The sequence below is a fragment of the Balaenoptera musculus genome, chromosome 19 (assembly GCF_009873245.2).
Source record: "Balaenoptera musculus isolate JJ_BM4_2016_0621 chromosome 19, mBalMus1.pri.v3, whole genome shotgun sequence".
Classification (NCBI taxonomy): Eukaryota; Metazoa; Chordata; class Mammalia; order Artiodactyla; family Balaenopteridae; genus Balaenoptera; species Balaenoptera musculus.
Window position 1 is genome coordinate 11,815,595 of NC_045803.1, and position 23,690 is coordinate 11,839,284.

General features: G+C 46.8%; 2 protein-coding genes and 1 pseudogene across 3 annotated transcripts; 2 read left to right on the plus strand and 1 right to left on the minus strand.

Annotated features, from left to right (window-relative positions):
- Positions 1-1,443: 1,443 nt before the first annotated feature.
- Positions 1,444-3,773, minus strand: LOC118885656 (zinc finger protein 575-like). The gene is given in 5 exon segments (XM_036834506.1): positions 1,444-1,953; positions 1,956-2,138; positions 2,604-2,718; positions 3,160-3,269; positions 3,547-3,773. Coding segments are annotated over 3 exon segments (741 nt in total). The 5' UTR covers positions 2,689-2,718; positions 3,160-3,269; positions 3,547-3,773; the 3' UTR covers positions 1,444-1,480.
- A 189-nt stretch (positions 3,774-3,962) lies between these two features.
- Positions 3,963-23,690, plus strand: LOC118885655 (persulfide dioxygenase ETHE1, mitochondrial). Of its 2 annotated transcripts, none has more exons than XM_036834505.1 (7): positions 3,963-4,077; positions 10,506-10,650; positions 10,814-10,962; positions 20,893-21,022; positions 22,693-22,782; positions 23,154-23,270; positions 23,498-23,655. In XM_036834505.1, the coding sequence occupies exons 1-7, from the start codon at positions 4,033-4,035 to the stop codon at positions 23,548-23,550; spliced, it is 729 nt and encodes a 242-aa protein (XP_036690400.1). In that variant the 5' UTR covers positions 3,963-4,032; the 3' UTR covers positions 23,551-23,655. The 2 variants fall into 2 exon arrangements, with proteins under 2 accessions (XP_036690400.1, XP_036690399.1); XM_036834504.1 differs by lacking the exon at positions 3,963-4,077 and adding an exon at positions 8,907-9,045 and having other exon boundaries at positions 23,498-23,690.
- On the plus strand, positions 9,521-9,813 carry LOC118885657 (annotated as a pseudogene).

The window sequence follows — 23,690 nt, forward strand, 5'->3', positions numbered from 1 at the left end:
TGGTTGTGGCAGACGCAGTATGGCCTGCAAAACCTAAACAGATCTACTGTCTGGCCCTTTACAGGAAAAACTTGCCAACCTCTGATCTACAGGTGGGGACCGCCTCCTATTAGCACCTCGTAAGCGCGCGTGTCTGTTCCTGAGCTCTCAGTGCCCTCCCACTAGCCTACTGCCAAGCCAGCACCACCGGCCTATTACTACAGCTTTGTAATAATTCTTGGTATGAAGGGAGGCGAGGCTCCCCTGCTTGTTCAAAGTGGACTTGGCTTCTTTACTTTGTGTTTGCCACTACTTGGTTGGTGTGCACCTCCCTCACTAGACCAGGTCTGTCTGGTTCACTGCTGTGTTCCTAACACCCTGTGCAGGGCCCGGCACACGGTACCTGCTTAATTCATATCTGTAGAACGAAGAGCAGTACAATGTTAGCTCAGTCATCCTTGTTTTATAGCCGGAGGAACAGGCTCCAAGAGGGGAACCATCTTTGCCTGAGAAGATGCTTGTAAAGGCCTTATAATACTCCCATTTGGGAATTCCCTGGCGCTCCAGTGGTTAGGACTTGGTGCTTTCACTCCCGAGGCCCTGGTTCGATCCCTGGTCAGGGAACTAAGATCCCGCAAGCCACAGCCAAATTTAAAAACCTGCAGCGTGGCCAAATTAAAACACAAACAAACAAAAAACCCTCCCATTTTATAGATAAGGCATCTGAGTTCAGAGAAGTGACAAGTTTGTCCAAGGCCCTGCGGCTCTTTAGTGGGTCAGGGCTGGCTCCAAAGCTTGGCCTTAAAATTTTTTTTTACGCTACTGGTATACACCCCTTGTTCTTGCTTTTATGATTTAGCTTATCTTGGGAATACTTCCATGTCAGTACATGTAGAGCTGACTTTTTTCCCCTACAGCTACATCTTCCATTCTCTGGCTGTACTGTAAATTCCTTAGCTGGTCCCCTATTGATGGGCACTCGGGTTGTTTCCCATCTTTGGCCGCTGCCATCGCACTGCAGTGAACACCTTACTCTTATACCTTTTTTTCATGTGCTTATCTATAGGATAAATTCCTAGAAGTGGAATAGTTGACATGAGCATGTGTGCATTTAAAATTTTTTATACATACACTCAATGGCCAAAGTGGAGGCACTAATTTAAACTCACGACAATAAGGAGAGCCTGTCTCGCCACACTCCTCAGCAGCACAGGATGCTAGCAGACATTTAACCTTTGCCATATGAAGAGGTGCGAAAAACCAGAGCCAGGGCTTTCAAACCACACCTCCAGGTCCATGGTTTGGGGCCCAGTGCTAACTCTGCGGGTGATGTTTTCCCCTCCCAGAAACGAGTTCCTCCTGCTAAGTCTGAGCCCAGTGCGGGGGCCAACCTCCCTTCCGGCTACCTGGAAGAGGCAAGTCCATACAGCCTGGCTTAGAGATGCCACCTCTTATTGACCGGGGCTGGCAGCATAGGGAGCCAGTGAGCCAAGGGGAGGGTTCACTCCCGCTCCCCCGGGCTCTCGGCCTGGTGGTGGCTGCGTTGGTGAAGGAGTAGGAGGCGTCTCTGGCCAAACGCCTGGCCGCAGCTGGAGCAGCGATGCCGGGCGGTGCCCTGGCTGCCCGGCGTCGTCGGGGGGTCGTGACATAGGCGATGGGCGGCCAGTTTGGAGGGGAATGAAAAAGCCTTGGGGCAGTGCGGGCAAGGATAGGGGCGGGCGTCGGTGGCATGGTGCGTATGGCGGTGGGCCGCCAGCTTGGAAGGGTAGCAGAAGGACTTGGGGCAGTCGGGGCACGGGTAGGGGCGGGCGGGCGCGTGGGTCCAGAGGTGGGCTGCCAGCTTGGAGCGGTGGCCGAAGGCCTTTGGGCAGTGCGGGCACGGGTGCGGACGGGCGCCGCTGTGCGTGAGGCGGTGGGCTGCCAGCTTGGAGGGGTAGGAGAAGGCCTTGGGGCAGTCGGGGCACGGGTGGGGCGGGCGCCGCCGTGTGCCAACCGGTGCGTGGCCAGCTTGGACGGGTACGAGAAGGCCTTGTCACAGTCGGGGCAGCGGTGCGGGCGCTGGGGCGGGGGCCGCCGGCGGGGTCGGGAAGGCGCCCCCGCGGACGTGGTGGGCCCTGGAACCGACTGGCTGGGCTTCTGCGGCGAGCCCTGGTAGGGAGCTGGGGGACAGGAGGGTTGGTGGGCTCCAGGAAGCAGCCCTGAGTCTACACCAGGCTCCCCCTCGACCTTGATATTCTAGCGTATCTGGACACCTCAAGGGTCATACTGAGATTCCCCACATGGCATGTTCCTCCTTCTCACTCCCTGCCATGCATCATCCTAAGGGGCTCCAAAGGGTTACCTCGCTGGAACCCCAGAGCTACGGCTTCCCCAAAGCTACTAAAGTGTCCGTTTCTAGTATCTTCCCAAGTGATCACCCTGAAATCCTGCATGTCATCTCCCCTAGAAATGAGGGGTCCCCCAAGACAACCTGGAGGATTCCCCAGAACTTGGCGTTCTTGGGGATCCGAAATGGTTATCACCCTGGGCCTTCAAAACTTCACCCTGAGATTCCCTCAACATATGATTCTCTTGACCCCAGTTCCTGGAGAATGCCCCCTACTCACAGGTGGAGCCGCCCTCACCTTCTCCTTTGCTCACAGGCTCCTTGCCAGTGGGACTAGGATCGGTGCCCCGGGCCGATGCAGACTCAGCATCTCGCTCCAGCATCTTGCCGGCCCAGAAACCTAGAGGGAGGGCCTAGGGTGGGAGAGGAGGCGACGCCGGTGTTTATCAGGCTGTTGGGGAAAGTGCTGAGAGCCTAATAATCAGGGGTCAGTATGTTTAGGAGCAGGGTCTATTTAAGTCTGGGGTCCTATAAGGCGAGGGTGGGCGGAGCCTAAGGGCACAATGGGCGGGGTTATGCAAACCCGACCCAGAAGCAGTCTATTTGGAACTTAGTCTCAGCGTTTGAGCCTTCGAGCGGAGTGGGCGGGGCCTCTATAACTAACTCCCAGCCGCCCCAGAGCGCGGAGCAGGCGGGGCCTATGTCCAGAGTGGGCGGAACCGGCCGAGGAACCTAAGACGGGGATGGGTGGAGCTATACTAATAAGACCCAAAGTCGGTTGCTCAGCAACTCTGTCCCAGGGGAGGGGCCTACGAGCTCAGTGGGCGGGATTCACATCGAAGAGGTAGCTTTACCCGGCTCTTGGCTTAGTCTCAGTCCATTGACGCCGCGTGAACTGCCTTCTTCTTGTCACTAAATTTCAACCCCTGCGTGGAGTTGGAGCCGTGGAGTGTAGAGGGGAGACCTGGAGGAAAACACAGAAAGAGCGTGGCTCGTGTGTTGCGATTCAGAGAACCCTAATGGACTTCTCCCTCGAGGTCCCAAGCGTCTGAGCCTCCACGCACCCCCTTGGGATCATGGCATTCGGGCACCAATGCACCCTCCCAAGGCTCAGGCGCCCATGCGCCCCTCCGGAACCTATGCATCAGGGCCCTCCCTCGTTCCGGGAGTTCTGGCGATCAGCCCCCCCAATCTACTTCCCGAAGACCCTGGCGTCTGTGCCCGGACCGCTGCCCTCTCACCTGCGGGCGGCCCCTCCCTGGGGGCGGGGCTCCGGGCCCCTCCCTCGGGGGCCGCGGCCACTGAGGCGCTGCCTTCGGACTCTGCACCGCCCGGCGCGCGCCCTGCGACGGGAGGGCAGGCGAGGGAGCGCGCGTTAGCTGCTGGGCCCAGCCTCATTTCCATTCCCTCCTCCTCCGCCGGGCCGGTGGGGCGTTAGTTCGCATGCGCAGTCGCGGCCCGCGGAGGCTGCAGCGGGGGAGACGGGATGGAATGAGGGGGTGGGTGCGCAAGGCAAGCCAATTGGTGAGCAAGCGCAGAGCTACAGGCCGAGGGACCGGAGGAAAGTGTGCCGAGGCTTGCAGGGCCTACGGTGGCTGACTGGAGTCAAGCACGTGCAGGAATTAACACGGGGAAACCTAACTCAAGAGATCTCTGAGACAACTTCCCTTTTGTATGTCCCCGTTCTTTTCGAGAATTCCGCTCGGGGCTTGAGTTCCGTCTCCCGAATGAGTTTCAAGAGCCCGCTGCCTATTCTACCCCTCAAGGCACTGGCAAGTAAAGGCTAGCTATTTCCTCGAGAGCGGGAGGGAGCGGGACGGGTTCAGAGCGAGCTGATGCCCAGTAAAAGTCACGTTATTTGCACAGCGCCCGGCACTCTTCGCCGCTGGGTGATTCAGGATTCTCCGCCCCTCCCACCCCAATGCTACGGCCCTGGGGCCGGGAGGGCGGCGGTCTCCAGGTGCCCGGGACCCCTTGTTCCCCGCTGGAGCTCCTGGTGCCAGGCCCGGGGTGGCTTGCTTGGCATCCTTCCCCCGGGAAGTGACGGTGCACCTTCCCGCCCCGTACAGGAATGACCGTGAAGTGCCCATAAACCACCCCCGCCCGCATGGGTGGATCTTCAGTCTGATAATCCACAAGGTCTGGCGAACCCTGGGAGCCGTGGGAGTTATACGGAAGGATTATTTGGACTCATTTCCCCACTCACTCCTCCCAGATGATTTTGAAGCTATGCCAGACCTCATATTCCATAAAAATCTTTTTATTACACTTGGTTTGTTTCAGTCAGTACTTAAACAAGATCCACAAGTTGAATTTGTTTGCTTTGACTCTTCAGTGTCTTCATTGACATTTTAAAAGGTTCACTGGTTGCTGCGTGGAAAACGGATTACAGGGAGGTAGAGTGGAAGACAGAAGCCAGTGAGGTGGCTGTTATATGTTAATTATATTAGTAATTATTAAAAATTACTATTATAATTATATGATAATTATATTATTATATGATATCGATAATTATATAATTATATTATTAATTACAGCATCTGATATAGGTCAGAATCTGTCTTGAGTGTTTATATATGTTCATTCATTTAATGCTGACAGCAGTTTTCAAGAAGAGGCGCTACTATTATCTCCATTGTACAGAGATAAAAATGAGGCACTAAGACTTATCCAAGGTCACTCAGCCAGGAAATAGCAGGGCCAGGATTTGAACACTTGCAGCCTGACCCTGGAATCCATGTAATTTGCATCTATGCTTTGCTGCCTCTTTGACTGGGGCAGAGGGTGTGATGAGGGAAAAGTGGTCTGGTTGGAGAGGTTAATTCATCAGGGCTTAGTAATGAATTGGGAGGAAGTAGCAAGAGGAGGGAGTCACGGATGACGATGAAATAATGATAGCCACCTCCCTGAGAGCACAACACCTGAGAAATTGTTCTGTGCCAGGTGATCTCCCAAACTCTTTGCATGTGTGAACTCATTGGATCTTTATTTTTTTAATCGAAGTATAGTTGCTGACAATACTATATAAATCACATGTGTACAATCTAGCAACTCACAATTTATAAAGGTTATACTCCTTTATAGCTATTATAAAATGTTGGCTATGTTCCCCTGTTGTACAATATATCCTTGTAGCTTATTTTATACCTAATAGTTTGTACCTCTTAATCTCTTACCCCTATCTTGCCCTCCCTCCCCGCACTGGACCACTAGTTTGTTCTCTATATCTGTGAGTCTCCCTCTTTTTGTTATATTCACTCGTTTGTTGTATTTTTCAGATTCCACATATAGGTGATATCCTACAGTATTTGTCTTTCTTTGTCTGACTTATTTCACTTAGCATAATGCCCTCCAAGTCCATCCATGTTGCTACAAGTGGCAAAATTTCATTCTTTTTTATGGCTGAGTAGTATTCCACTGTATATATATACCACCTCTTCTTTACCCATTCTTGTGATGGACACTTAGGTTGCTTCCGTATTTTGGCAATTGTAAATAATGCTGCTATGAACATTGGGGTGTGTGTATCTTTTTTTTTTTTTTTCTTTTTTGGCTGTGCAGCATGTAGGATCTTAGTTCCCCGACCAGGGATTGAACCCGTGTCCCCTTCAGTGGAAGCTCAGAGTCTTAAGTACACTGGCGGTACACTGGACCGCCAGGGAAGTCACCACATGTATCTTTTCTTAGATCTTCACAGTGAGGGAGGAACTATTTTCAACCACAATTTACAGATGAGAAAAGAGAAGCCCAGAAGGGTTTAGTTTTGAGCCTGAGGTCACACATTTGGGAAGGGTGATGCCAGTTTCTAACTCTTAGGATATCTCGCAGCTGACTCTACAAAATCCCCAGAGGGTGTGCACGCCTTCAAGGGACAGGTAAGCATCTACCAATCCTGCAGAAACAATTAGGAATGGGCCCCAGGATGGAGAGGTCTTGTTTGCGGGACCCTCACAGTAAAGTGTGCCTCAGAGTCTCTGTTTTCCTGGCTTCTCTCTCCCCTGAGCTCCTGGCAATCCCTGTACCTCTCCTTGTTTTAGCCCTGATGTCTGCACCTCTTTCCCCCACCAACCAGACTGAGGACTCAACTCTAGGTCTCCAGTTTCGCTCAGCTTGAGCCAGACATTCAGGAGACCTCAATGTGAGGAATAACTGAACAAAGTTCTCTCCTTGAGTCTGAGCTCTTCTTTCTGCCTGTTTCTCCCCTCTCTTGGTGTTTCCCTGTTCTGAGAGATTCTCTCCTTCTCCCTGTACATTTCTCCCCTCTCTAATGCTCCCTGCTCCCCACATTCTCTTCCCACCTCCACGATCTTCTAGAATCTTCGAGTGTATCTAAGTGACCATATTTCTTTGACAGACACCCCATTTCAATTCTGTATTTCCCAATGTATCTCTGAAAGTCTCTCCAGATCTCTCTCTCTCTCTCTCTCTGATATCACTGAGTCTCAGCATCTTCCTTGTTTCTGAGTGGCTCCCTGAGTCTCTCCCCTGATAAAGCCCACCAGGAATATACTAGAAGTCTGGCAAAGTTGGGTTTTATTGATTTGCTGTAGGTAAGGGTAGAGGACTGCAGAGGGAGTACTGGCTGTCTCCCCAAACACAGGGAGAGTTACAGTCTTCCCTTGGTATCCACAGGGGGTTAGTTCCGGGACCCCCATGGACACCAAAATTGACAAATGCGCAAGTCCCTTATATCAAATGGTGTGGTACAGTTGGCCTTCTGTATCTGTGACAAAGTGACTTAGATCCTCCAGACAAGAGCGGGATGCCCTATTCTCACTACTGGTATGATTCCAAAGAGCAAGTTTCAGACAGCCCATGACTAGACATTGTCTCAACTCTAGGTCCTTGGGATAAATGAACAAAAGCCGTTTTTAGAGGTTCACATTCCAAGAGAAGTCAAATGATCCCCAACCTGATTTTACAAGACATCGTGGAAAAAAAAATTTTTTTTTAATGATTTCTTCCTGGGAAGACATAAACATTCCTGATAAAATACTTAAGTGATTTTTTTAAATTTATTTATTTATTTATTATTTTTGGCTGTGTTGGGTCTTCGTTTCTGTGCGAGGGCTTTCTCTAGTTGCGGCGAGCGGGGGCCACTCTTCATTGCGGTGCGCGGGCCTCTCACTATCGCGGCCTCTCTTGTTGCGGAGCACAGGCTCCAGACGCACAGGCTCAGTAGTTGTGGCTCACGGGCCTAATTGCTCCACGGCATGTGGGATCTTCCCAGACCAGGGCTCGAACCCGTGTCCCCTGCACTGATTGGCAGGCAGATGCTCAACCACTGCGCCACCAGGGAAGCCCCTTAAGTGATTTTAAAATAAAGTTTAATGGGATAATCTGTTGTTCTGGGACCAGGCACTCAACCAACAGCCCCTCAAAACACTAATGACATTGAACCAAACTTTTTTTCTTTCTAACAATGAAGGTCCAACCATTTGCTTTTCCTATAAAATGGCCCTGGGGCTATGAGTGTATTGGGGTCTCTTGTTGGGTTTCTACTTCTCCAGGGAGAGAAGTCTGTGCTTCTCCCAGTGTGTCTCCCTCGCCCTTTGAGTGTCCCCCTGTTCTTTGTTTCTCTGGTTTTTAAAAATATTAATTTTTATTTTATATTGGAATATAGTTGATTTACAATGTATTATTAGTTTCAGGTGCACAGCAAAGGGATTCAGTTATACATATGCACACATCCATTCTTTTTCAGATTCTTCTCCCATATAGGTTTTTACAAAATATTGAGTAGAATTCCCTGTGCTATACAGTAGGACCTTGTTGTTTATCTATTTTATATACAGTAGTGTGTGTATGTTAATCCCAAACTCCTAATTTATCCCACCCCACCCCCACCCCCACCTTTCCCCTTTGGTAACCATAAATTTGTTTTTGAAGTCTGTAAGTCTGTTTCTGTTTTGTAAATAAGTTCATTTGTATCTTTTTTTTTGTATCATTTTTTAACAGTCCACATATAAGTGATGTCATATGATATTTGTCTTTCTCTGTCTGACTTCCTTCACTTAGTATGATAATCTCTAGGTCCATCCATGTTGCTGCAAATGGCATTATTTCATTCTTTTTTATGGCTGAGTAATATTCCATTGTATACATGTACCACATCTTCTTTATCCATTCATCTGTGGATGGACATTTAGGTTGCTTCCATGTCTTGGCTATTGTAAACAGTGCTGCTATGAACATTGGGGTGCAGGTATCTTTTCAAATTATAGTTTTGTCCGGATATATGCCCAGGAGTGGGATTGCTGGATCATATGGTAGCTCTATTTTTAGTTTTTTAAGGAACCTCCATGCTGTTCTCCATAGTGACTGTACCAGTTTACATTCCCACCAGCCTTTAGGAGGGTTCCCTTTTCTCCACACTCTCTCCAGCTTTGTTTGTAGACTTTTGGATGATGGCCATTCTGACTGGTGTGAGGTGATTGTTCTTTGTTCCTCTGGGTCTTCCTGTCTTCTCCGTCTCTAAAGTCTCCCTATCGGTCCCCAGCCTCGTTCCGCTCCGTCCCGCCCTCGGCCCCAGGCACTTGTGGCCCCTTTAAGGCGGGCCCCGCCCCTGCCCCCGCCCCGCCCCTCTCTACCCCTGCGGGGTTCAGCCTTGGGTGCGTTCGGCTTCCGCTGGCACCACTCAGTCTCCAGCCTCGGGCGCAATGGCGGGCTCTGCACTGAGGGTCGCTGGGCGGCAGCTCAGTCAATACAGCGAGTCTGGAGCCCCCATCCTCCTACGGCAGGTTCGCGGTGGCTGGACCGGGGAGCGAGATTACTGGATCCTGGGTGGCGGCAGGGGCGGAACTCCTGGGTCCTTTAAATCCGGAGAGATACCCGGGCCCTGATGCCTGGATCTTTGCGGGAAGGGGTGTAGGGCTAGACTCTTGCGTCCTTTAAAGGGGAGTGATCTGGGTCCCAGATCTGGGACCCCGATTTGGGCTTCGGGCTGGACTCTTGCTTCCATTACAGAAGAGGATGATGGGGACCCAGGTTTGGGGATGGATGAAAGTTGGGACTCATTGGTTCCGACGGAGTAAGGTGCTGGGGTCCCAGACTCCTGACTCCGGGCAGGGGGATTCCTGTAATGGCTGCTGACTTGGAGGTGCTGTCACGTGGAACCTCTTAGCCTCAGCATCCTGAACTGATAGAATTAAACAAATACCGCTTTCTTTGAAACCTTCAGCTTTTAAGGACCAGTCACCTCAAGATCTCAACATCATGATCTTAGTTTCAATACAATTGTTCCTAGTCCTCTTTTCATTGCTTTTGGTGCTGCCTGTTGTTGAAGCAGTAGAAGCCGGAGATGCAATCGCTCTCGTTCTCAGTATTACAGGCATTTGTGCTTGTTTGGGGGGGTCTATGCACGAAGGAGAAATGGACAGGTGTGACTTTGAAGGACCTCCTGAATCAAACCTTGCCCTGAAAACCTTTGTGCTGTTGAGGTTCAGAACTGAGTTTTGGTGTCTGAAAGTTCCCAAGAAACAGTAAATAGGGTAGTTTCATAGTCTTGGCTTCCCTATAAATAGGAACAAATTCATATACTATATGAAATGGAAAACAAAACGTTTCTTCACAACAAATAATGCACTGAAAAATGCCGTCTGTAATTTGCATTTGCTAGTTAGAAAGAAGGTCAAAGAAGTGAGAAGGCTGAACTTTGCAAAAGTAATATTTCACAGTTTAAGAATTCTCAATAGGAAGAGGAAAACTCTTGCCCAGAATCCTAGGAAATTGCCACTGTATCACTGCCTTCTGCATCACTGAGGAGTCTTTTCTCCATATTTTTAATGGATTTTTGTTTTGTTATCTCCCAAGTTAATATTGTACCTAGATATTAAATACAGTTGGTCAAAAATTAAAACTTATCTCTTGGTGGGGGAAAAAGTTTAGAAAATGTATTCGTTGTATCTAACGTTGAAATGGAGAAAAGATTTAATGGAAAAAAATATTTTATATTGACATTGAAATGGAGAAGAGATTTAATGTTTAACAAAAACAAAAAAAAATTTATATTAACGGGTAACATCTCCATGGTGAGAAGTACTATATTAAATATAAACCCATTAAGTAAAAAAAAGGGGGGGGGGCAGGGACTTCTGCTTCTGGATCTTAGGAAGAGAATCGAGTTGAGGCCTGGACTCCTGGGTCCACAGTAAGGGGGGATCTGAATCTGTGCTCTCACCTGTCCCCACCCCCTTTCCAGATGTTTGAGCCCAAGAGCTGCACCTACACTTACCTCCTGGGTGACAGAGAGTCCCGAGAGGCCATTCTGATCGACCCGGTTCTGGAGACAGCGCATCGGGATGCCCAGTTGGTCAAGGAGCTGGGGCTACGGCTGCTGTATGCTGGTCCGTTTGGGGGCCGGGCTCCTGGGCCTGAGGGGGCGGGATCGTAGAGTGGAGTGGGAAGCTAGGACCGGGACTCCTGGGTCTGAGGGAGGAGGGGGCTGGGGGCTGGGAATCCTGCGTCCTCTCAGTGCCCTCCTGGACCTGGCTCTCCTCTCTCTCCCAGTGAATACCCACTGCCATGCGGACCACATTACCGGCTCCGGGCTGCTCCGGTCCCTCCTCCCCGGCTGCCAGTCTGTCATCTCCCGCCTTAGTGGGGCCCAGGCTGACATTCACATTGAGGATGGAGACCCCATCCACTTCGGGCGCTTCGTGAGTTGGATGCTGGGTCCCTGAGAGGGTGGTGACCTGGAGTTTTTGGACTAAAGGGAAGAGTGGGTTGGGGGCCTGGACTCCTGAGTCCTGGGGTAGGAGGGGCCCCAGGCCTGGGTTCCTGATTCCTGAGTTTCTGTCTCAGGGGAGAAGGGCGCCATAAACCCAGGTGAAAAACTGAGCCAAGAGGCTCTGGGCAGGTGTGTCTCTGGCCCATCCCCTAAGTCAACAACATTTATGGCGTTTCCTATAACCTTGGGGCAACTCCTTTGTCCTGGAGTCTCATAAAATTTGACTGGGAGCTGGAATTACAAGGTCACTGCTGGCTGAGGGAGAGACCCAGCTCTGTCTTCCCAGAGCCACTGTTGGAGGAAGGCGCATGCAGTTGCCCAGAGCCGGGACTAGGGTGAGGCAAGAGAGGAATCCAGGACGCAACATTTAAGGAGGCGCTCATTCTCAAGGTGGTGCAAAGGCAGGGCTGGTACCTTCGAGTGGGCGCCTCCTTAAACGTTGCTCCCTATAGGAGCCTGCTTGCCTCACCCTAACCCCAGCCCTGCTATTGCCTCACACAGGAATGGTCTGAAGGTTCCTACCTCCTCTCCTTTCTTTGCCACGAGCAGAATCAGCAGGTTTCCGGCCAGAATTTCAACCCAGGGCAATACGATGGGTGAGGAGGGTGCTAGGTTGCCCTCAGAGGGAGGGGAAACAGCTGGCAGGACTTTTTTCTGATCAAAGTTGCTAAAGACTTAGAGAGTTTGGCTGGCTTTGGGGCCAGAATGTCACTTGGACTTGGCCTCCAAGTTAGAGGGTTTTGCTAAACGAGACCAATTAAACTGAGTCAGATTGTTTTGTGGAAATAAAGGCTGTGTGTGGGATCCAGAGGGTTTGGCTCCACTGGTTACAGCCTCTTTATTTCAAGCCTTTTTCTGGAAGCAGGTAAAAAAGAAAATGCATTGTACATTTAGGTACACTGTACATAATAAGCAGGTGCTAACAAGCATTTCTTGGGTTGAGAAGCCTTAGAGGTGTTAGAAATGGTTGGAGTTTTGTGTCAAGAAGAGCCCTTTGTTAAACTGGATGAGTGATGTTTTCAATGAATCAACATGGAAGGGCTTAGCTGTGGAAGATTTAGCTTTAGTGCTTGGGTTATTTATTTATTTATTTATTTTAAATATTTATTTATTTATTTTTGGCTGCATTGGGTCGTTGGGTCTTCGTTGCTGTGCGTGGGCTTTCTCTTGTTGCGTCGAGCGGGGGCTTCTCTTGTTGCGGAGCACAGGCTCTAGGTGCGTGGGCTTCAGTAGTTGCAGCACGTGAGCTCAGTAGTTGTGGCTCGCGGGCTCTAGAGCACAGGCTCAGTAGTTGTGGCGCACGGGCTTAGCTGCTCTGCAGCATGTGGGATCTTCCTGGACCAGGGCTTGAACCCGTGTCCCCTGCATTGGCAGGCTGATTCTTAACCACTGCGCCACCAGAGAAGTCCCTGCTTGGTTTTTTTAAACAGCTTTATTGGTATAATTCACAAACCATCCAGCTCACCCATTTAAAGTGTACTTACTATTCAGTGACTTAGTATATTCAGAGTTGTACATCCATCATCACAATTCATTTTAGAATATTTTCATCACTCCAGAAAGAAACCCCACACCCCTTAGCTCTCACCCCAGTGTGCCCCTCTTTCACTCTACTAACCACTAACCTACTTTCTGTCTCTATAGATCTGCCTATTCTGTACATTGCATAGAAATATGGTATCATACTATGTGTGGTCTTTGTGACTGGCTTTTGTCACTGACCATAATGTTTTCAAAGTTCATCCATGTTGTAACATGTATCAGTGTTTCATTTCTTTTTATATCAGTGTTTCATTTCTTTTTATTGCTGAATAATATTCCGTTGTATGGATATATCACATTTTATTTTTTCATTCATCAGTCGATGGACATTTGAATTGCTTCCACTTTTGGCTATTATGAATTATGCCACTATGAATATTCATGTGCAAGTTTTTGTGTGGATGTATGTTTTCATCTCTCTTGGGTATATACTTAGGATGGAATTACTGGATCATATGATAACTCTGTTTAACAATTTGAGGAACTGCCAAACTGCTATCAAAAACTGTTATCCGAAGCGTCTATACCATTTTATGTTCCCATAACCAGTTGTGTGAGGGTTCCAGTTCCTCTACATCCTTGTTAGCACGTGTTATTATCTGTCTTTATGATTGTTCAGCATTTTGTTTGGTTTTTGTCTGAGTTCTTTATAAACCTTTGGAGATGGGCACTTTTTTTCCCTCTCATTTTCCTCCTCCCACTTAAAAAATTTGAATTGTAACATGCATATTATACAGTAAAAGGGGCACATATTGCACATGTACAGCTTGGTAAATTTTAACATATGTCTGTACTTGGGTATCCACCGCCCAGATCCAGAACATGCCCGTCGCCCCAGAAGTCTTCCTTGTCCCTCTTCCTGGCCATTGACAGCCCCACCAAGGGACCGTTCCTCTGACTTAATTAATCATAGATTAGTTCTGCCTGTTCTGGACCTTATAAACAGGAACCAGTGTGTACTCTTATGTCTGCTTCTTTCACTCTACCTACTATTGTATATCATTGTAGTTCTTTCCTTTTTTGCTGTATAGCAGTGGTTGGCCAACTTTTTCTGTAAAGGACTAGATGGTAAATATTTTCAGTTTTGCAGGCCATATGGTCCCTGTTTTAACTACTTAATTTTCGTATTGGTGTGAAAGCAGCTACAGACAGTGCATGCATGAATAAGCACGGCTGGGCTCCAGTAAAACTGTATTTATGGCCACTGAAAATTTAATTTCAATAATTTTCATGTGGCATGAAATGTCATTCTTATAAAAGCAGATGGCAGGCCAAATTTGGTGCACCGACCATAGTTTGCCAACCCCTGACGTAGAGCATTTCACTGTGTGAATTGATGACAATTTATATCCATTCTCCTTTTGATGGTTGATTCTAGTTTGGGGCTATTATGAATAATGCTACTCTGAAGATTCTTGTACAAATCTCTTGTTGGACATTACTCTCAATTCCGGGGAGTGGGCTTGCTGAGTCTTAGAACTGACACATATTTAACTTTAGCAGAAACTGCCAAACAGCTTTTTTTTTTTTTTTAATAAATTTATTTATTTTATTTATTTATTTTTGGCTGTGTTGGGTCTGTTGCTGCGCACGGGCTTTCTCTAGTTGCAGCGAGCGGGGGCTACTCTCCATTGCGGTGCATGGGCTTCTCATTGCAGTGGCTTCTCTTGTTGCGGAGCACGGGCTCTAGGCATGTGGGCTTCAGTAGTTGTGGCACGTGGGCTCAGTAGTTGTGGCTCGCGGGCTCTAGAGCGCCGGCTCAGTAGTTGTGGCGCACGGGCTTAGTTGCTCCGCGGCATGTGGGATCTTCCCGGACCAGGGCTCGAACCCGTGTCCCCTGCATTGGCAGGCGGATTCTTAACCACTGCGCCACCAAGGAAGCCCCAAACAGCTTTTTGAATTGGTTGTACATTTTATATTCGCAGTGGGCCAAATTTGTATGGTTTCACTGTAGAATGGATTTTCTGTTTTAATAAGCAATGATTGAGATTTGAACATTCTAGCTCCCATGAGGGTTGGCGGATTCTGAAAGTTAGTGTTGCCTGTTAAATATAGCGATATAGAGGGGGTGCTGCTCAAGATACTAATCCCAGGTCCCCAGGATTCCTTAACCCTCTTAAAAATTATGGAGGGCCCTGAAAAGCTTTTGTTTACCTGGGTTCTATCAAGCAATATTTACTGTATTAGTTACATGTCAATTATATCTCAATTTTAAAAAAGAAATGGGAAATTCCCTGGTGATCCAGTGGTTAGGACTCTGTGCTTTCACTGTGGAGGGCCTGGGTTCAGTCCCTGGTCAGGGAACTAAGATCCCACAAGCTGCACGGTGAGGCTAAAAAAAAAAAAGAAATAAAAAATAAGTATTTAGATATGCAAAACATATTTACTGTATCAGAAGTTGAAACTGAGACTTTTTTTAAAACACAAGAATCCACAAGCACACATTCCATCAGCTGTCAGAGCGATGACATCATCACACGTCATGGAGCTTCTGGGAAACCTGCACTGAACTCTCAGGGGAGAATGAGAGTGAGAAAGGGCAAAAGACCTCTTCACACTATTATGAAAATAGTTTTGATCTTGCAGACCCTCAGGGTTCCCTCGACTACACCCCTTGGAGAACCATTCTTTTTTTTTTTTTTTTTTTTTTTTTTTAATTATTTATTTATTTATTTATTTATGGCTGTGTTGGGTCTTCGTTTCTGTGCGAGGGCTTTCTCCAGTTGTGGCAAGCGGGGGCCACTCTTCATCGCGGTGCGCGGGCCTCTCACTATCGCGGCCTCTCTTGTTGCGGAGCACAGGCTCCAGACGCGCAGGCTCAGTAATTGTGGCTCACGGGCCTAGTTGCTCTGCGGCATGTGGGATCTTCCCGGACCAGGGCTCGAACCCGTGTCCCCTGCATTGGCAAGCAGACTCTCAACCACTGTGCCACCAGGGAAGCCCGAGAACCATTCTTTTTACAAAATCTTTGTCACATCTAACGACATAGACAATAATTCTTAAATAGTTCTGAAATCCAGCCCATGTTCAAATTTCTCCAAGTGCTTAGGAATCATTTTTACAGCTGTTTTTATGAACCAGGACCCGATCGAGGTTCACACATGGCATTTGGCTGTTAGGTCTATTGAGTCTCTTTTAATCTAGAACAGTTTCATACCCTTTCTGCCCCGTGACATTGACTTTTGAAGCTCCCAGCCTGTTGTCTTGCAGAATATCCCACTTTCTGGATGCATCTGGTTGTTTCCTCCTGGTGTTATTTAACTTGTTCTTTGAAAACTTCTCTTTGCTGTTAACTGAAGTAGATTGCAGATATTTCTGTATTGGATGATAATAATAATAAATAACTTAATAATAGTTAACAAATACTGAGTGTTTTGTTTTTCACTTAGAATTGTGAGAAAGTGCATTTTCTCAGCATGTATCTCACAAAATTTTCAGAATCAAATATCACTTCCTGGCAGCAGGGAGAGGTGGGACCCGTGGCTAGTGTTGGGGTGTGTGCCCCATTTATGGAGGACACCCACTACATAATTCAAGTTGATTATTCATGCTTGGGAATGTAGTCTGTCTACTGTAAAGCCTTTTTTTTTTTTTTTTAATTAGAAGCTGCAAATATACATTTTTGAAAAATCTTCCAAATGTTAAGGGTAAACAACAAATTCAGACTTTTAATAACTACTGAGCAGTCCAAACAAAACATTGCTATGGCTGAACCTGGTTCTTGAGCCTCCACTGTGTCTTTTCTGACAAATAGATCTCATTAAACCTTCCTAACCACATAGTGAGATCAGAAACATTTTCCCCATTTTACAGAGAAGGGAGTGCAGGGAGGGAAAGTGACTTGCCCAAAAGTTATACTGAGAAAGTAGCTGAGCGAGGAATTGAACCCAGGAGGCCTGGTGGTTCCACTAGATCAGTGTTTTTAGAATTTTAAAACATTATTATTTTTATAATATAGCAATTATTGTGTTGGGCATTTTTTTTTTTGCTTCATCACGCAGCTCATGGGATCTTAGTTCCCTGACCAGGGATTGAACCTGGGCCTATGGCAGTGAGAGCTTGGAGCCTAACCACTGGACCGCCAGGGAATTCCCTGGGCATTTTTAAAATGCTTTACATACATGAAATAATTTAATCTTTATAATAGCCCTATGAAGTGGGGACAATTATTATGCCCATTTTACAAATGAGCAGAGAAGCCCAGAGAGGTGAAGTAACTTGCCCAAAGTCACACAACTAGTAATAGCAGAGCCAAAATTAGAATCCGTGTCACCTGGCTCCAGAGACTACTCCTAACCACTAATCCATGTGCCCTCACCAAGAGAGAAATATTTTACATCTGGATTCAGCACTGAAACCTCAGCTTCATGAAATACCACTTACCCTTCCTGTGTACAAGGCACACTGAGACTTCCCACTTTATCCCATTCCTCCCTACTCCACTCTTTATGTCTAGCCCACTTTTTTTTTTTTTGCTAATGGTTATGTCTGTGAGAGTCATCCATATTGTCGCGTATAGTTATAGTTTGTTCATTCTCATCCTGTGCCTCAGTTTCCTCATCTGTAGAATGGGAACAGGAGTGGTACTTACCTCATAAGGATGTTGTGGCCTGAATGAGTTCAGTCATGTAAAGTGCTTAGAAGAGAGCCTGGTACAGGAAAAAGGGTAATCAATGCCAGGCTTCTAAAGAGTAGGTAAATCAGACTGATGGGAGAAGAGGAAATTGCAGGGGGCAAAGAGGTGTGGAGAAGTGTGCTATTTTCTGGAAATGACTCGGGTTCAGAGTAGCTGGGGAAAGGAGGATGTTATAGGACATGGGGCTGGAAAAGTGAGCAGGCACCAGAGCAGGGGCTGAGGAGCTGGTACTCTGCCCTAGGGGCAGTGGGAGCTGGGGAAGGGTTTTGAGCAGAGAGGGACAAAATTGGATCTGGGTGATAGAAAACCCCCCTCAGGGTCATGTAGGAGGTGGATTGGAGGCTGGTAGGCCAGGGAGGAGGCTGTCAGTTGGCCCAAGCAGGAGAGGCCTGAGATGGGCAGGATTATGGGGGTTGATAGAGGATAAATTCTAGATATTCCAGAGAAGAGAAAGATAAACAGGGAGGCTGATCATCAGCAAAGCCACTTGAGACACAGACTCAGTCACTAAGGGCCTAGGGGATCTTGATCTATGTGGCAAGCTGGATTGTGTTCAATTGATATTAAAATTTTGTTCAGTGTATACACATAAGACAATTATATATACCATATACCATTGACCCTTGAACAACCTAAGAAGTTAGGGGCACTGACCCTCCCCACAATCAAAAATTGGGGTATATCTTCCAGTTGGTCCTTCTATCTGCAGTCCTTCTATCTGCAGTTCCTCTGCATCCACAGATTCACCAAACCAGATCGTGTAGTACTGTAGTATTTACTACTGAAAAAAATCCGTCTATATGTGGACTTGCACAGTTCAAACCCGTGTTACTCAAAGGTCAACTGTATATACTCTAGCTACTGCTTGTTTACAACTGACATCCTTCTGATTGGCCAATACCCATGCCATAACTATGGTTAAATATTTTGAACATTACTCCTGAATATCCATCCCCCTTTTTAGTTCAAAAGACTCCCATGCTTTTTGTTTAAAAAAAAAAAATTCAGAGAGTATGGAAACATACAAAATAAAAAGTGACAGATCATCCCTCTACTACCAAAAGGTAATGTTAATTTTGGGGGCCAGGGGATGTGATTTTTCCCACAAGATTTTGCAAGATTTGTGATTTTGCTTTGCACTTGTTTTGCATTGCCCATATATTTCTATTGTAGATGAGCTAGGAAGGTGTTTGGCAGAAAGTAACGGAAAAACCCATACAGTGGCTTAAATAAATAGTTTAATTTTTTTCTATAACAGGAAATTTGGAAGAAGGTAGTTATTCTCTTCGATTTGGCAGCACCATCATTTGTGGGATTCTCTTGGCTTTTTTCCTTCATGGTTGCAAGATGGCTGCTGCAGCTCCAGCCATCACACCTTGTGTCCAGAGCCAGATGAAGTGGAAAGGGCAGGTGCCAGTCCCTTTTATCAGGAAGGGAAAAGCTTTCCCAGAAATCCTCAGGAGACTTATCGAGATCTCATTGTCCAGAGAACTGTGCCAGAGGCCACCCAAGCTGTCAGGGAGGCTGAGAAAGTGCTTGGCGGGGCACACTGATGCCCCAGACCAAATTGGAGATCTGTGAGTGGGGAAGGTTAGAATGGATATTGGGTGTGGAAACAGAGTCTGCACATTGTGTCCTTCAACAATTAGCAGATGACTGACCTGGATGAGGATGCTAATTGGCGGGAGGGGCCTCTATTAAGAGAAGAGGAGTGATATGTGAGTGAGAACTAACCTTTTAAGTGATTGTTAGATCATTGGGATAAAAATATTTTCTGACAGTTGCTTCCCTGAACTGAGCGTGGGAATTTAGATAATCAGGGCTCCCTGGATGGTGTTTTTGTGCTCATGTGTCAGGGGTTCTTAACCGCAGAGTCTTTTTTTTTTTTTAATAAATTTATTTATTATTTATTTATTTATGGCTGCATTGGGTCTCTGTTGCTGCCGCCCGGGGCTTTCTCTAGTTGCAGCCAGCGGGGGCTGCTCTTCGTTGTGGAGCACGGGCTTCTCACTGTGGTGGCTTCTCTTATTGTGGAGCACAGGCTCTAGGCATGGGCTTCAGTAGTTGTGGCTCGCGGGCTCCAGAGCGCAGGCTCAGTAGTTGTGGCACACAGGCGTAGTTGCTCCGTGGCATGTGAGATCTTCCCGGACCAGGGCTCGAACCCGTGTCCCCTGCATTGACAGGCGGATTCTTAACCTCTGCATCACCAGGGAAACCCAACCACAGAGTCTTAGAAGTGACTTTGAGGGGTCAGAAAGTATGTGCATCTGCGATGTTGCTAGACGCTGCTAAGCTGCCCTCTAAAATGGCTATACTGAGTTGTACTCACATCCCAGGAGATGAAAGGGTTTGCCTCAAGCACCCTAAGCAACTCTGACAACTGCCAATCTGTTAGGTGAAAAATAGGGGTTTTAGATCTCTCCTTCCCTTCCTTTCTTTTAAGGAAGATCAAACATCTTAGATGTTTTTTGACTATTTGTTCCCTCTACCATGAATTGCCTGGTTTTTTCTTTTGCCCATTTTTCTTTGGGGGTTCTTATTGATGCTTAGGGGCTGTTTATATATTATGACTATTCACACTTTTTAATACTTTCTTATACATGCTGCTAATGTTGTCTCTGAGTTTTTTTGTCTTGTCACTCCTATTTTTGTCTTTTTCTGTAATGAAGTTAAACTATGTGGTCACATCTGTTCCTGTTTTTCCTTATGGCCTCTGAATTTCCTATCATGCTTAGAAAAACCTTTTCTACCTCAAGATTTTATATATATAAATATATATGTATTTATAAATATATATATTCTTCTATATTTCCTTCTAGAATTTTTTGGGTTTTCTATGTTTAGATCTTTCATTTATCGTGAATTTTGTGTTTTATTTTATTTTTTTTATTTTTTATTTTTTTGTGTTTTATTTTTGATTATAAAATGACGTGTTTTAAAAATACATAAATAAATAAAATGACATGTTTACTGTAAAAAAAAAGAATATAGGAAAAGGCTAAAGAAAAAAATATTTTGAGTTAAGAGTAAATTTTTTTTTAAGAGATGACATTGTACAAGTTGCTTTGTAACCTGTTTTTTGCACTTACTGGATAGTAAATATCTTTTCATGCCATTAAATGTTTGTGTATAGCATCACTGAATTTTATTTCAATGACAATTTTAAATGACTGTTTAGTATTCCATATTTATATTAGTGTGCTTATCTTTTTCTTACTGATTTATAAGATCTGTTTGTACATAAAGTATGCTACTATGTGGTGTATTTGTGTTACAAATATATTTTGCCACCATGTTGATTCCCTTTAAATTTTGTTTATGATGTTGCCATTCAGAAACACCAAATTTATTTATATTCAAACCACTGATCTTTCCCTTAATGATTTATGACTTTTGGGATGGATGTTCTTTTCTAACCAGAGATCATATATTTATTTGTATTTTTGTTGTTGTCACTGTTTTATGATTTTATTTTCTTGCTTGAAGTTTTTAATTCTTTGGGAGTTTACTCTGGAGTGAGGTTTGAGTCCGGGATCTAACTTCAGATTTTTTTAATCGAAAAGAGGTTATCTAGATGTGACCCTGGGATGGGATGGGGTGGGGGGCTTCTGAGGCCAGTTTCACCATGAGAGTAAAGCCACAGCCTTATTGGTGACTCTTTGTACTCTCCTTCTCTGCCAGGCCTTGGAGACCCGGGCCAGCCCGGGCCACACCGCAGGCTGTGTCACCTTCGTCTTGGATGACCACAGCATGGCCTTCACTGGAGATACCCTGCTTATCCGAGGGTGTGGGCGGACAGACTTCCAGCAAGGTCACAGGCCCCTTTCCCCAGCCCGAGATCTTAGTATGGTTATATGGGTGCCAGGGTTTTAAGTGTCAGTTGCAATAATGAATGAATGAATGTTAGACTTTTAGGGGGTCAGGATTAGATTCAAGGAGTTTAGTGCTGGAGTGGAGGAGAGTTGGGTTCAGAGGTTAGTGGTTGGTGGACAGTTAAGAGTCAAGACTGTGTGTTAGTTATTTATTGCCATAAAGCAAATCACCCCAGAACTTAGTGGCTTAAAACAATGATTAACATCATCTCACACAGGTTTGGAGAGTTAGGACTCTGGGAGAAGCTTAACTGGATGGTTCTTGCTCAGGGTCTTGGGTGAGGTTGCAACCAAGCTGCTGGCCAGGGCTGACTGAAGGCTTGACTGGGGCTGGAGGATCCACTTCCAAGGTGGCTCACTGACGTGGCCAGTGAGCTCTTGCTGGTTGTTGGCAGGAGGCCTCAGTTCCTCACAATGCAGACTTCTCCATAGGGCTGCTTGAGTGTCTTCACAACATGGCAGCTAGATTCTCCCAGAGGGAACAATCAGAGAGACAGACAGACAGAAGGCCTAATTTTTTTTTTTTTAATGAGCTTGTCTTGGAAGTTAAACTCTGTTATTTCTGCCATATCCTATTTATTAGATGCAAGTCACTTAGTCCAGACCACTAAGTCAAGGCAAGGGGAATTATGTGTCACATTTTCAAGAGAAGAGTTTCAAAGTGTTCATGGGCATATATTTAACCTCCCATAAGGGGTTTAGCTGGTGTGGGGAGGGGTGTGGAGTTTGATTCAGGGGTTTAGCTGCTGGGGGCAGTTAGATTTGGCAATTTAGCTGCTAGAAGGTTGCTAGATTCAGTGGTTTAATTGCTAGGAGGTGGTGTTACATTTGGGGTTTAGCTGCTGGGGGCAATTAGATTAAGGGGTTTCGCTGCGGGAAGGGTGTTTACTTTCACAATATCAGGGTATGAGATTTGAGTATGTGTGTGAATGTGAGGTGGACACTAAATTGGGAGGATTTAGCTGCCTTGAAGGAGGCGGGCGAGGCTGAACGAAAGAGAAGAGACAGAGCCACAGCAAGCTGGCCGTGGGTAACCAGATCCCCAGGCTGCCTCTTTCTTCCTCTTTCCTTATCTCTCCATCTTGGTCTCTTATCTTTTTCTCTTTGAGGCTCCTAATCTCCCATTTATCCATCCCCAACACAGTCATGAGATCGAAAGATTTAGGCTGAAAGGAAAGGTGGCAGAAGTTCCAGAGAGGTTTGTCCCTGTCCCAACTTAGGACTCAGAGCTTCTTGTCAGAACCATGGCTCTATCCTCCTCTTTGGCCTCATGTCTTCAGTTTCTTACCTTCCCGTCCACTTTCCCTGCCCAGAATCCTTTCTTGGCATCCCCAGAGTGAGGGCATTTGGTGCTTCAGGGTCATATCCCAACCTTGTTTACAGTCATGCTGAATTCTCACCATTTCCCAATTCTTTGCCTATGCTGTTCCACCTGCCTAGAATGCCCTTCCCTCTCCTTCTTTACCCAGTCAAAGGGCTACTGGCAGAAAATGAGGGAGACGGTTTAGCTACAGTGATTTTTATCCTCTCATCCTTTTCCTGAAAGGAAGGGATTTGGGAGCTTCTCTCATCCTGTTGCTCCACTGACCTCTGAGTTTTCCCTCCCCAGGCTGTGCTAAGACCTTGTACCACTCAGTTCATGAAAAGATCTTCACACTTCCAGGAAACTGTCTGATCTACCCTGCTCATGATTACCACGGTGAGGGCTTCCTGGAGGAGGTGTGGGATTTACATAACTTACTATTTGAGAGGGAGCACCAAACTGCTGTGGCTTGCAGACTACAATTCCCAGGAACTCCTCTGGCCAAAAAGATCAAGTGCTTAGGTGTACTGAGTGTGGATGTAGAAACTACGATGCCTAGAATCCGGAAGGCCTAGGCTCTCCTGGGACTTCCTTATAGAACTTAGGGAACTGTGGGAAACTACATTTCCCATAGTGCCCATTGAGGAGGGAAAGCAATCTGTTAGGCCTGGGCCGGAAAGGCACCCTGACGCCTCCTGGGAAATGTAGTTCTGGGAGGCCCAAGGCACTGGATGGCTCAACATTCCTCCCCCTCTCTTGGCCACTAGGACTCACAGTATCCACTGTGGAGGAGGAGCGGACTCTAAACCCTCGGCTCACCCTCAGCTGTGAGGAGTTTGTCAAGGTCATGAGCAAACTGAACTTGCCCAAACCTCAGCAGATAGGTGAGCAGTTGCAGGGGAGGAGGGTGCTGGGGTCTGGATTCCTGGGTCTGAGGGAGAAGGCGCTGGGGATCTGGACTCCTGGGTCTGAGGGATGGAGGGGCCTCAGGGCCAGAACTCTAGTTTCCCAAAGAAGGACTATTAGGATTTCTGGGTCCCCAGTGGGGCATAGAGAGAGCGGGAGGGTCTGCCTGGGCCCCTTGGTTTCACCCTTAGCTTCTTCCTTTCAGACTTTGCTGTTCCAGCTAACATGCGCTGTGGGATCCAGACCCCCCCTTCCTGACCCTCAGGTGCTCAAATCCAGTTAATAATGCACAAGGTGGGGTGAGGGGAGTGGTGCCATCACCAGAGCCTCTCTTCTCTTCCCCTCCCTTACCAGCCTCTCAAGCTTCATAAATAAAAAAAATATATTTTTTTTCCCTC